Source organism: Uloborus diversus, chromosome 1, assembly GCF_026930045.1.
Source record: "Uloborus diversus isolate 005 chromosome 1, Udiv.v.3.1, whole genome shotgun sequence".
Classification (NCBI taxonomy): domain Eukaryota; kingdom Metazoa; phylum Arthropoda; class Arachnida; order Araneae; family Uloboridae; genus Uloborus; species Uloborus diversus.
The window spans coordinates 77,135,950-77,151,126 of record NC_072731.1 but is presented as its reverse complement, the minus strand read 5'-3'; the positions used below and the strand labels follow the sequence as shown (position 1 = coordinate 77,151,126).

The 15,177-nt window shown below is 35.0% G+C and overlaps 1 protein-coding gene across 1 annotated transcript in view; it reads right to left on the bottom strand.

Annotated features, from left to right (window-relative positions):
- Positions 1-15,177, bottom strand: part of LOC129230494 (acidic mammalian chitinase-like) — a 61,578-nt gene that overhangs the window by 6,517 nt on the left and 39,884 nt on the right. The window contains exon 8 of the mRNA XM_054864899.1: positions 4,602-4,721. Coding sequence (XP_054720874.1) covers positions 4,602-4,721 — 120 coding nt within the window. The remainder of the gene's footprint in view (positions 1-4,601; positions 4,722-15,177) is intronic.

The window sequence follows — 15,177 nt, the reverse complement described above, 5'->3', positions numbered from 1 at the left end:
CATCAAAATGTAACGAAATGTCGCTCAATTTATTATTACTATTTATTTACTTATATCTTTTGCAGAAATTTCCTCCAAACCTAGTTCAAGTGTTCAGATGTATTCTGCCATCTAATATATATATATATATATATATATATATATATATATATATATATATATATATATATATATATATATATATATATATATATATATATATATATATAATAATAAAAGTGAAAAATATTGAAATTATACACACATATATATATATATATATATATATATATATATATATATATATATATATATATAAATAATAATAAAAGTGAAAAATAATCAAATTATACACACACACATATATATATATATATATATATATAATGGCAAGTAACAAAAAGGTATTAAAGATTTAAAAAAAGGGGGATGGAATTTAAAAAAAATTATATACAAAGCCAAAGAAAAAGAAAAGCTGCTTTGAGATTAAACTCATCAGCATTGTAAATCTCAAAGTATTAAGTACCAACTACAAAGCAACACAAATGGATAGTTAGGCAAACACACTACAAATCCAAAAAATGCATGCTTTGAAGCGGGAGCCATATTTTGAAAAGATCAAAAATGGGGAAAGAATGTAATGAATATACAAATGCCTGGTGTGGAAATAATCATTTACCACCGGCAAAGACAAATTCACGAAAATTATATCAAAATTATTTTTTAGATTATCCTGTCATCCTATTTAAGTTTTAGAATAGTTCATTCTAAATTCTGACAGTTTTTTTTTTTTTTTTGATAAGATTTTACTCAGCCTTTAATTTAAAAAAAAATATAATACATATATAAATTTTTATATTTTTATATATAATCTTTTATTTTATGGTTTATATGTTTTAAAAAGAAAAGTATTACTTTTTGATACCACCTATTTTTCTTTTTGCCAAATGCGCAATTGCTAGGGAATTTATTTACCCTGCCTTCGGATAAATACCCAAAAAAATATTTACCTTCCCATCCTAAATCACTAATTGCGTGTATTAAAAATAGTTTGAATCATGAAGTACTGGGGCGCAAGTGCAAATGAGCAAGGCAACAGAAAACAATATCTTGATTTTTTTTTTTTTTTTTGCATATTAATGTGTTTCTATATAAAACTGTTTCTATATTTGCCACGTTAACACTTAAACAGCAATAAAATAAATAAATAACATCTCATAGTCTGAGAAGTATATAACTTCTCAGTTGATTCTTCCAAACATCCCTCATGCTTCCTTATTTTTTTTTTTTTTTTTTCATTTTGGATATGACTAACCTAGATTGTGGTTTTTAAATCCTGAAGTTTATCATTGAATTGCTTATACTTCTCCAATTATGACATTGAAAAGAAAGATTCTTTGGTTCACACAATATGTTTCTTTCATAATTTCATCAAGTCTTTCAATAAAAAATATTATAAACTGTGTAATACATATGTATGTATCAGTTTTACCAATTATTTCATATTTAGATTTTTAAAAAAAATCCCATTTACTTTTTGCATTTTCTTGTAAAATACTCAGTTTTTGGGTATTTACCCAGGCCTTGGGTAAATACCCGGGTAAATACCCAAAAAATATTTACCTACCCGCTGGGTATTTACCCGATTCACATCACTACCTATATGTGACAAGTCGGTCACTTCTACCCCTGGATGATACAATTTTTGTCCGATTTTTTTTTTTTTTTTTTTTTTTTTTTTTGAGCAATCACGATTGCTTATTGTTCTCATTTGACAGTCTTTGATGTTCCGTGCCTTTTTCAACCACCACCGTCACCTGCAGGCGCGACTCCGTCCTTCGGTAGCCGCTCCTAGTCGGTGGCGTCCATGTCCTAGAACCTAGACACACGCACGCTCATACGCACTCACACACATACACACACGCCAACGTGCATACACACAGGTCTACGCACACACAAAAGCCTACACATACACATACACAACTAATACACACGTCTCCGTTTAACAGGAGGGTAGACTTGGAGGGACAGGAGCCGTGTCTAGAAACAAGTGAGTAGAGTAGTAACCAATGAGTAGGGTCCTGTCGCAACTCGTGATTGCGAAAAACATAATTTGAATTCAAAATTTAAGAATTCAAATTAATTTTTCTTATTTTTTTTATTTTTTTTTTACCGCACCCTGTATACTGCCGTGCTAAGCAAAAAAGGGGACTTTGCAGTTGGGCTCAAGCTGAGATATTTCAAAACAATAGCTCTTGATCAAATGACCCTAAAACATTTTATTTATTAAGTAAAATACGAAACAGAGAACAACTTGGTTATAATAACTTAAACTTGTTCAAAAGGGCTGGTATGACTACTTTCACCCAGTGCTTAGCACGACCGTATGAATAAACTTAAACTTCAGTTTAATTTTGGTTTAGCTTAAGAAAAACCAATTTAGTTTTAATTTGGACTTAGACTGGACTGGAAAAAATCAAAACTCAATAGCTTTCATTTTCAGACAGTAACATTGTATTAATTTTCTTCAAATAAAAAATATCAATCATGTTTGTGAAAGTCGAAAATTTCAGAAGTTTCAAAGGTAATCTGAAATAGAAAATGTAATTGTTATGATTAGACACACATTACCCAATATTATTGGTTGAGTGACGACTTGACTTATTTCTGGGTTTGACCATGAAAGCCCTCTACTCAGTTATAAAACAAAAAGGTTTTTTCTTCTAATTAATCTTACCTTTATGTGTATTTCTGTCCAGAAAAAGAAGTGTGGATAGCATATGTTTTTTAAAGTTTAACCCTTTATATGTTACAAGAAACACAGAGCTATTAAGAAACCCAAATTTTATTCATAAGGAAATCAAATTTTCCATTTTTACCAATTTTTCCCGAAAAAAAACCGTTTTTTTTCCACCACTTCAAAATTTCCGGAAATTTTACATCTCTAGTCAACACATAACATTACACTTAAAATGATCAGTTCCAAATGAAATAAAAGCAACTGAAAACTGTTATCTAAAACTTATTACTAATGTCAAAATAATTCATAACTAAAAGAAAAATAGTTCAATCTCTGCGTCAGGGAAAGAAAAAAGAAACTAATGAAAGTCGATTCCGTCTTAAAATAAATGTCGAGTGCCAAACTATAGATAATGCGGCCATCTAGCAACCATGCAGCCAAAGTTTTCGCCAAACCCCCACACCAGTCACATGATACATGTTTGAACCAATTTTCTTCATCAGCAAAAATGAGAAATCTCGGTCTACTCTTATTATTAGTCTATGGTTTAAATATAAAACCCATTGTTGCAAATTTTGTTGCCTTGCAACAATGAAAAAAAAAAAAAAAATTAACTCTAATTTGAATTCCGAAACTTTGAATTCAAATTAAGTTTTTCGCAATCACGAGTTGCGACAATACTCTACTGGTTAGAGTTATTGTTTCTAGAAATGGCTCCCCCGCCCAAGCATGTCCCTCCTCCTGGGTGCTTACGTGTATATAGTTGTGTGCGTGTGTGCGTAGGCTTACGTGTGTGCACGTAGGCGTGTGTATGTGTAAAGGCGTGCGCGCATAGGCGACTGTGTATGAGCATGCGTGTGTAGGACATGGACGCCACCGCCCAGGAAAAGTGAATTCCGGGGGACAGTGCTCAGGACCAGCCGCGCCGCCGCCGGTGGACGGTGGTACTGCAGGCCTGGTCCAAGCTGAAAAAGGAACCGGAACATCAAGGACTGTCAAGTGAGAACAATAAGCAATCGTGATTGCTCAAAAACACATTTTTCACTAAAATAAAGATATATGTTTATAGCTTCACTTCTCTTTAAATATGCCATTTTACATTCCCTTTCATCATGAAATTTCCTTTCATTTGATACTACACACGATTTTTTTTTTGTTTAATTTTTTTCATGATTTTTCAAGACGGCGACCAAAAAACACATTTGTCCCAATAGTCCGGATTAAAATTTTTTTTTTTTTGTTCATTAGGAGTGTATTACCTACCATTTACCACGAGAATCATTTCTGTTGCAATTTGTTTGACCCCAAGGTGTTTTTGAGCCGATTTCTTCTGCACTGTATGGCCATCTGGATGCTATCAAGCTACGGTTTCTTTACTTTTTTTGAGCGATGAATTTTGCAGTGAATGGTTTTTGTACATCATGCATACGTATTGGTTGAAAAGACAGAACTGCTTGATGCTACGCTTGTTGAAGATCGCAGAACAGCCTCTCTGCCATCTCTGTTTTCATATGAATCGGAGATTTTGAAAACTTAGGTTTTTTTTTATGCTGCCATCGCTCACTTCTTAAAGTTATTTAATGGTTCTAAGATTTTTTTTTGTCATTCTGTAGGCCACACAATTCGTTTTGATATTCGAAATTTGAAAAAATATTAACCTAAATTGCGTCTTTCTCCTCTAAAATGAACTAATAGAACATTCCCCAGAATGTATTGTGCAAAATCAATTCATTTGTTTAGAGGTATTCCGTCACAAACTTACCAAGACTCATTATTTAATGAAAAGAGAAAAATAAAATTTGATTTTAGCTTATACGTACAATATTTTTTCATATTTGCTCTAACTAAAAAGTTAGATACATTTATAGAATTAGCTTCTTACCTTGAAAGAAACACTGTGCTCATTCTCGAAAGCTATCCAGTGATGGCCCAGATATGCAAAAGGAACCTTAGTAGATAAGTCGAAAATTTGCTTAGCACCATGTTTTAAAAAATAACATACCTGAAAGTCAAACCATATATTCATTTACGTACGAAGAGGAAGAAGATACACATCTATTGTAAAAATGTTAGAATGTTCAATAGTGACAAATGTATGCACATGTACACCATATATGTATATATTTCTGCATATACTACACATACAATTCTGTGCAGAATATAATATGAATGAAAATGAAGGTGGTATGAAATGACACGAGGACAAAATGTGATAGGAATTATGACATGAGCTAGAATGATAAATATGAATATTATTTTAAACTATTTTGTCTTGTATACTATGAAATACACTATGTGACAGTGAAAAATGAAATTTCATCAACAAATAGAATATGCAAATTTAGGGTAGACGCTTCTGACCGATTTTCGGAATCAATAATAATGACTTTAGCATCAACACAGCCAGGGGCGGACAGAAATAATTTTTGGAGGGGGCCAAAGAAATTAAAACGCTCCCCCTCCTCCGATTTTCAATGCTTCATAACAAAGTTTTCATAACCTTATTTTATTTATTTATTTTTTTTTTCTGCATCCCTTATGGCCAATTAACTTACTTTTAAGACTACCTGGACGACCGAGCCTCGCTCGGTTTTAAAAGAATTATTTTTTGTCAACTCGTGTTTTTTTTTAAGGTTCAATACTTTTCCAAATATACTTGAAAAGCTTCACGTTAACGAAATATTAAACACTACCTTTTTTAACACTAAAGTACCAAGCAAAGAAGATTCTGAATGCAATTAAATCAACATTTTGCTTTAAAATATCTGATACATTTGTGTCCAGTATACAATTTTCTTGTCAGTAATTAAAATATTTTGACCTTGGAGCCAGTTTTGCTATGGTGAAATCGATTTTTAACCTAATACTTCCTTTCATACTACGATGCGTTTCACGATTATATCCCAATCGAGATTTTCTTTTTGAATAAGTACTTTTAGTGTAGTTGGTCACTTTACGCCAGAAAATGCTACATACAGCATGATATCGATCAAAACTGATAATCCGCAAATTGTTCCAACAAATGATAACAACTGTCTTAACAAAACATAAACAGTCTCAAGACATACGTTTCTTCGAAATAAAATTTATATGCGTGATTTAAAAAAACATGTTAAACTATTTGAAGTGTAAAAAGAAAATAAATAAATAAAATAAAATAGGACGGTCAAGCAATAGTTTCACTTAAAAAAAAAAAAAAAAAAAAACTTACATCGACTTACTTAATGCTTTTGAATTTGTTTTCAGCCAAGTGTATTTGAAATAAACCAAAATGGCCAATATCAGCCAAACCTGGTAATCCTAAGCAAGTTTGAAATTTTAAAGCGAGAAGAGACAAATTTTCATTGTTGTGGTTGCAAATCGTCTGCCTGATGCGTAAATTCACAATTTACTTCAAGGCTTAACTCAATTAGACTTTGTTTTAAAAAACGTTTTTTTGTAAAAAAAAAATCGCGTTTTTACAGAAAAAACACTGATGTGGATGACTTAGAATGCTAAACTACAATTAAATCCAAAATTTCATCCAAATCGTTAGAGCCGTTTCCGAGATCTATATAATTTCACCGAGATGCTGTGAAATGAGCGATTTTAATTAAGAAAATGTGTATGATGCAGATTGCCCCCCCCCTTCGAGCAAGGGCGCAACCCCCTAAAAATTGCAAAGACCACCCAAACGCAAGAACCCCCCCCCCCCCCGCCCTTAAAAGAGAAAAATACCTCTCAAAGGGTTTGGGGTCAAAATGTCGCCACCGAAATGTCGCGGGACAAAATGTCGCGGCCAAAATGTCGCCGGGCCGAAATGTCGCTTGTCCAAAATGTCGCCAGGCCAAAATGTCGCCGGTCCAAAATGTCGCCGGGCCGAAATGTCGCTTGTCCAAAATGTCGCCAGGCCAAAATGTCGCCGGTCCAAAATGTCGCCGGTCCAAAATGTCGCCGGCCCAAAATGTTGCCAGGCCAAAATGTCGCCGATCCAAAATGTCGCCGGCCCAAAATGTCGCCAGTCCAAAATGTCGCCGGTCCAAAATGTCGCTGGGCCAAAATGTCGCCTGTCCAAAATGTCGCCGGGCCAAAATGTCGCCGGGCCAAAATGTCGTAGAACCAAAATTCGCTCATTCAGTTGGTAAGAAAAATGCAAATGTACAAAAATGCTGTTTAACACCAAATTTGCAGAATAAATGTTTACTGCCTTTAATGAATGTCTTCGTTAAAAATGGGACTGAACTAACTGAGTTTTTTGATGAATTCTAAAAAGATTATTCCGTTTTGATACGCAACTCTCGGCAACGCAACTTTCAGCAAACAAATAGAATACAAGCGTTACGTTATCTTATTTCTTGTGATTCGCTATCTACCAACTGTAAAACGTTCTGACGACGTTCAGTTCTGACGTTCGATAACTTTTTTAAAACTTTTCTTCAAGAAAAGTGTGCGTTTGTATGTGACCGATTTTTTGGGGCCATTCTACGTCAAAACCTGTGGTAAGAATTCGAACGATACCCGCAAGTACCCATACATGATTTAGGGCTGCGTGGTTTTTTTGCGTCCATTCGTTCAAGATAGTGGAGTAACTGAACGTTTTCATCGATATGCGTGACTGTCATTGCTCAAAAAATGATGAACGGAATCAAATAAAATGTTAGGAAGCAGCAGGGGGACAGATTTTGGGGCCAATAACACCAGAGGGTGGAGCAATCGAATGTTTTTTTTTTCCTTTCTTTTTTTTTATCTGTGACTGATATAACTCAAAAAGTAATACAGTAGACCCTCGTTTTCAGCAGGTTTATTTTACGCGGTTTCGATTATACGCGGTTGAAGATTTGACACTTTTATTTTATTTACGCAGATGAGTTTCGGTTTTACGCTGATGCGGCAATGCAAACAGGTAACATTTTCCTCTCTTTCAAAACCCAAGCTCCTATAGATTGCAAATTACTCGTAACTAACTGCATTTTGGCGTGCTAATAATCGAACTTGGGTCCTTGGAGACATTTTATGCGATTGGTTCCAGAGCTTTTTCCATTATAGAAGTAAAATGATTAAACTCACACAGTTCAGAACTCACTGGAAGAAGAGCTTTTAGGAGTGACAAAGGAGGTCAAAACCAACGAGGATACCGACTCCGGTGACACACAACCAAAAACGCTCACATTGAAAATTTTGAACCATTCGTAGACAAAAGAAATAATCTTTTTTCTGATTTGTTAGTAAAGGAAGATTTTATCAAGGAAATGACGCAACGAACAAGGAACAAGGAACAACGAACAAGGACCCAAGTTCGATTCAACTAATAATCGAACTTGGGTCCTTGGAGACATTTTATGCGATTGGTTCCAGAGCTTTTTCCATTATAGAAGTAAAATGATTAAACTCACACAGTTCAGAACTCACTGGAAGAAGAGCTTTTAGGAGTGACAAAGGAGGTCAAAACCAACGAGGATACCGACTCCGGTGACACACAACCAAAAACGCTCACATTGAAAATTTTGAACCATTCGTAGACAAAAGAAATAATCTTTTTTCTGATTTGTTAGTAAAGGAAGATTTTATCAAGGAAATGACGCAAGTGGTCATGGATGCGTTAATGCTCAGCAAAGAATTAGAGGAAAAATTCTTAATGACTACCAAAAGACTATCATAGCCAGCTCTTCTTCATAAACAGAACACGAAATTAGTTTGTTTTCTTTATGCATATTATGCATAAAAATCGATATAAGTACACATTAAACTTTTCATACAATTAGTCATCACTAGAATGAAGTATTTTTTTATCTACGGAACCTAATCCCTATTTTGAACCCATTCCCTATTTTTGATATTAGGTCTCAATTTACGCGGTTTCGATTTACGCAGCATTTCCGTGGAACATAACACCCGCGTAAAACGAGGGTCTACTGTACAAGGGTTAAGACAAAATTTGGTCTACAGGTATATCTTAAAGGGCGAGTTGCTCATTTATTTTTGGCTTCAGTCATCCCAAAAGGATGGATCACCGAATATTTTTTATCGTTTTATGTGACTGCTATATCTCAAGAAGTAATGCGAGGATTCATACAAAAATGTAGTATGCAAGTGAAATTAAACGAAAACAAGCCTTATTTTCGTTCTAAGTTGAGTTTCGTAATCGTTTACGTGAGTCAGTGTAATTAAATAAGCAATGAAAAATATACTGAATTTAAATATGAGAGGTTGAGCAAGATATAAATAAAATCTAAATTAGCCGTGTATTCCTCTCATTTTTGTAGCACTTTAACTAGCGTGTGTGTTAAATAAAAACTGAGTTTGCATTCTTATACAATTTGCGTAGTAAAAATTCAATAATTAAAACAGCATTTTTTTCTGAGAGGGGAAAACTTATTTGTTTATTATTATTATTATTATTATTATCAGTATTCTTTTCTTTCTGAATTACCAAGCTATATTGAGCTAGAACTATTACTTTTTGAAACTCATTTTAAAAATAAGTCTAGGTCAAAATTGATCTGAATAATCTCATTGATATCAGTTATTTCACCCTACATTGTGAAATTTTTTCTTTTCTATTTAAAATTGGAAAATGTGATTCAACTGACAAGCGCTACTTCGCAAGCATGAAAGTATCCTCTTGAAAACCTCTAATAAAATAGCTGTTCTGAAATTGTCCCCCTTGATGTTCTATCGAATATATAAATTTCATGAATGTTGAGAATTGAAAATATTTGTCATCGCGTAGAGTCGTTTTTCAAAAATCTGAGTGAAAGACACCTGTTTTAGCAATTACGGGTTTCATTGATTTCAAAAGATTTGACAATGAAGATTTCGACGTAATTTCAGAATTTTACTCATAAGACAGAGTTTCCACGGCAATAATCTGTCATCTCTGTTAAACATTTGTTTTGCGGTCCCAAAATCCCGGTCGCAAAGGACATACAAATGTCCTCTCAGAGGAAGGTCTCGAGCAGTCTTGTTAAACTTCTTCAGTTTCATTTCCAGAAAAAGTCTCAGAACAGTTTTGATCTTACTTTAACCAACGTATATCTCACTGAAAACGTACAGTTTTTTTTTTTTTACAGTTCTTAGGGTGATGTTAAAAAATCTATGAGAAAATTAAATTTCATTAAGATACCTTTCTACTTGATTTCCACCCTGGCCCGTGATTTCGAATTTTTCTAGTGAAAGGGGAGAGGGAGGATAACGGGCATATAACCAATGCACATTTCATAGGATTGCTATAAAAAGCACTTCCACTTGTATATATAAAAAAAAAAATTCAAAGTCGGGGGCCATTCCGCCTGATCCCCTAAATGACTGACCTGTCGCTACCGTAATAATATGCTAGAGTGAAGGAGTTATTTGTTTTTACTTCATTACGCCAAAAAATACAAACCGCCTATTCTCTTGCCATATTCACATAGCGCCTCACTATTCTTTCATTCGCCTTTAGAACAGTTTAGTTTTACTTCCATACCAATTTTTTGTCTGAATCCTTGCGTTACATCTTGATCCTTTGCTTTACATCTTGAGTATTATTATTAATCAGATTAAACGAGAAAGAGAAATCCGTTGCAGCAGCCTTTCGCATGTTTACGTTCTTAATAGTATACAGAAAAACGTATGTTTTTCTAAAAACTATTAATTTTCTGGAATTAATCTGATGCTTACGAATTAAGACAAGAGAAAACGTTTGGAATTTTTGAAGGAACTTACTTTGAAAGGCAATTAATATTCTTTCGCAACTTTTATGCTGAAAAGCATCGACGTACATTTAAATTTTTCGTACCAATTGAACTAGCGAATTTTGGGCCGGCGACATTTTGGACCGGCGACATTTTGGACTGGCGACATTTTGAACCGGCGATATTTTGGACTGGCGACATTTTGGGCCGGCGACATTGTGGACTGGCGACATTTTGGACTGGCGACATTTTCGACTAGCGACATTTTGGACTGGCGACATTTTGGGCCGGCGACATTTTGGGCTGGCGACATTTTGGGACGGCGACATTTCGGGACGGCGACATTTTGGACCGGCGACATTTTGGACTGGCGACATTTTGGACTGGCGACATTTTGAACCGGCGACATTTTGGACTGGCAACATTTTGGGACGGCGACATTTTGGACCGGCGACATTTTGGGACGGCGACATTTTGGCCGCAACATTTTGGCCCGCGACATTTTGGCCGCGACATTTTGGGCGTATACCCTCTCAAAGCAACCTCCCTCCCTAAAAATTTCAATGGCGCCATGTCCACCCCCCCCCCCCCCCGAGGTGGACACCCCTGCATGTTGATTACAACAAGAAAACATTGTTATTAAATAAACCCATACTTTATTTGAGGTTTTATAAATTAATTTATATTTTAACTATAAAATATTATGTAAATAAAAAATCATAGCTTCATAATGTATGAGTTTTATCTATTTCACTATTTCAAAGCAGTTGCTGATTTGTTCTTAAAAAATTTAAAGTACATACATGCCATCTCTATTAATATTATGGTTTTGCCAATTTCTATTAATTATTTATTTCATTATGCATTTTTCATGAGCTGAAAAATGTATTATTTCGCAAACAGCTTCCTGAATCGCAATGACTTTTCTAGTCACGTTTCCACGCATTTTTTCGAAAATATCAATTACCGATTCCCAAGGGCGCCCATATGCAAAATTTAAAGGGGGGGGGGGTGGCTCATTTATTTTCCCCATGGTTTAGTAGGATGTTTTCCCTGTAGAAACCGATTTCAGTACAGGTTAGAGTTATTAAAATTTGACATTTTTAATAACTTACTCATTAATTGCTGGAGAAGAAATGTTTTTACATTTTTGCAAAGAAAAAAATACTAAAAGCAAGGAAGTTATAATTTCAAGGGGGGGGGGCTTGAGTCCCCACTTGCCCCCCCCCCATATGGGCACCCTTGCTGATTCCATTAAAGAAGAATTAATAGATGAACTACGATAATACGTTCCTTTGAATTCGAAACCAGTGACTTCAATGTCTTCTGCCGCTATAGTCTCTGACTCCAGCAAACGGATTCCGAGTCACAACTGACTACAACTATGGAAAATTATCATATAAGCTTTGTGCTACAATATGATTAAGGTGAAAAAACAACGTAAATAAAGCACAAATATTCGAGAAAATACAGCATATAGCTATTTCAAGGCTACAATGGAGCCTCTTCATCAGTGCAAAAAGCTCACCAACACAACCAGAAGTTGCGAGAGAACTGACAAAAACCAGGTGGACACCGGTATTTATACCAAAGAACGCCAACCATTAAGAATACAGGAACATGACATCAAACAACCAATCAGCGAACAGCATGTACACTCCGGGCTCAAAGCAATAAGGCAAGAGACAACCAATCAGAAGCCAGGAGACAAAAGGAGTGCGAGACACCAAAGAAAACAGGAAAGGCAATTATAGAAATTGCTTCCAAATATCATGAAAAAATGGAGTGCTGGAAAAATCATTGACAAGAGAATGAGAATTTTTCCAAATATGGTAAGCTTCCCAGAAATTGAGGTCATATACCGAAGAACATTTACAAATAATCTTTGCAGATGAAAATCAAAACAGTGACCAGAAGTCCAACAATGCTGGGCGATGGAAGAACGAGCAAGTTCTTTATGTTTAATATAGTTTTCGTGCTATTTCAGACGGTGCTTGAGAGCACGCTTAGTCTGTCCAACGTAGGCAAGTCCACACTTGCAGGAGATGCTATAAATACCCCAGTCGCTATGGCAATCAATGGGGTCCTTTAAGTTTGTAAATTTTATCTTATTAACTGGAGAAAAAGCTATATCGAAACCAAATTTCTTCAAAATCTTTGCAACTTGATGACTAACTTTTGGATACTAAGGCAAAACAATAGTATACGAAGTATTAGAAGCAGAAACCTTTTCAGAATGAGAAGGCTTAATTAACTTATTATAAATTGAATCATTGATGCTAGGAGAATAACCACGATCGAAAGCCACTGCTTTAAGATAAGAAAGCTCAGCATTTAAAGAATTGGAGGAAGAACATATGTTTAAAGCACGGAACACAAAAGCCTTGAATGAGGCCAACTTTTGGTTTGGAGGATGAGAAGAACATTTGTGAGGAGGTAGTGTAACAGCAAAAGGCTTACGAAACACCGAAGTCATAAATTCATTATTACTTTTAGTAATAAAAACGTCCAAAAATGCAAGAGAACTATCAGTTTCCATTTCAATAGTGAATTGGATGCAAGAATCAATAGAATTTAGAGTAGAAAATAAAAGTTCATTATCAACATGGTTTTGGCCAAGCAAAACAAAGCAATCGTCAACGTAACGAACATAGAACGGAAACGTTATGGTTTCAAAAAGTTTAGTCTCAAAATAGTGCATATAAATGTCACTTAAAATAGGACTCAAAGGATTACCCATTGCTAAACCTTCAGACATTTGAAAGTAAGTAGCATTGAACACAAAAGTATTCTACTCAAGACAAACACGAGTAAGTGAAACAAGTTCCTCAATCTCAAAACTAGAAAAATGATGCTCTTGGAGTCTCAATTTAAGACAATCCAATGCCCCAATAACCGGTACATTAGTGAAAAGTGATTTCACGTCAAAAGAAGCCATCGTTAAACCATAAGGCTTAAAATAACGTAACTTCTGAACAAAATGAAGAGAATTTCTGACAGTAAAAGAGTTGCTAACCAAAAGAGAAGAGAAGATAGAAACTAAATACTTAGCAAGTTTATATGAAGCAGTACCAATGTTTGAAACAATAGGCCTAAGAGGAATGTCGGGTTTATGGACCTTTGGTAGAGCATAAAACCTGGCACAATGTGCAACAGAAGGAGTTAAAGACCTTTTGAAGACTCACTGATGATAGGAGAAGATTTCACAACATTTTTAATAATATTAACCTCTCTAATACTAGGGTCTTTGTGAAGTGTCACATAAGGACCAACCGCAATGAGCTCATTACATTTATCTAAATATGAACTTTTGTCAAGAATAACAATTTGGCCACCTTTATCAGCCTTGCAGGGCCTGATTAACGCACGGTCCGGCGGGTCCGTGGACCTGGGCACCACAAATTTAGGGGCACCAAAATAGACTAGCCTAAATTAACTTACTTACTTCCTTTTTTTTTCTTTTTAAGCTCCTTTTGTACTTTTTCTCAATTTTAAGGGAGAGGGGGCTCTTTTTTTTTTTTTAATCAGCTCAAAAACTTGTAAAATTAAAAAAAATTCGCGTCAGCAGCAGTTTTAGTGGAAGTTCCTTTTCATTTTTAAAAAGAATCAAAAATCCTTTGAGATGCTACGTTTCTCAGGATGATATCAAAATTAAGTTTCGATGATGTGATCGAGACATTTGCCTCTGATAAAGCGAGAAAGAAGCCTTTTTAAAACTTAATGTCAAAATTAGTAAGTTTTTTTTTTTTTTGCAGTTTAAAATTGTTTTTAAACTCATTTTCACCTTAAGGTAAGGCAATTTTAACTCTGATTAGTAAGGTGACTAGACTATCAAGTGTTTGGTATTCAAATCCCAGGTTTCCTTTTCAATGTAGTTTCTATTCATATAAGGTTTCTAGTATAACACACTGAATTTAAAATTGTGCGGATTTTCTCATGGAGGGGGGGGGGGGGGCACCAACTTCTACTCCGGACCTGGGCACCAGTTTGGCTTGATCGGGCCCCTTAGTAACAACTAGATCAGGATCAGAACACAAACCTTTGATGGAAGAATTAGCATGCTTGCTAAAAGTATTTGAAGTCAATTTGGAATTAAAATCCACAGTATTGGCAATGATATGCCTAATAGAGTCCTTTTGAGAAGCAGTGAGAGCACTAAATCTAAAGGCTTTCTCAATTGGAGCAACCAAATTTCTCCCCTAAAAATTTCAGTGGCGTAGTCTGCGCCATGAAAGTCTATGATACGTTAAATTTTAGAATTATAAAAAAATAAAAATGAGTAGTTCCTAAAAATTTCTTAAGTACTAGTCTCATTATCTCAGTTATTATGGCATTATTGTAAGAATCAAAAGCGGTAAATGAACGCAGTATGCCTTTCTTATATCGCAGTATGCCTTTTCTATAACGTAGTATGCGTTATTTCTGTGGAAATCAAAAAACGTCATAAATCTTTTAACTGTTGGAGAGAAAAAAATTCATGTCTGAGTATTCTACGCTGTAATATTATCAGGCCAAGATCTGCGTACCCGCAGAACCCGCAGTGCGCGGGGGGGGGGGGGGAGAAAAAACTAGCACTATGACCTATTAACGTTTTAAGTATACAGTGTTCTTGTTGGTCTCTGGGGAGGGACCCCAAATATTTTGTTACAGAGGGGCCCAAAATTTATAGATCCGGGCCTGAAAGAATAATACCCTAGGCACGAGCAGCATCGAGGCCAAAAATATCAAATAACCATTTTAACAAAGACACATAAAAACTATGATACCTTTCCTGTTTCATCTTTTCAGTATTTTGTCCCAATGGTA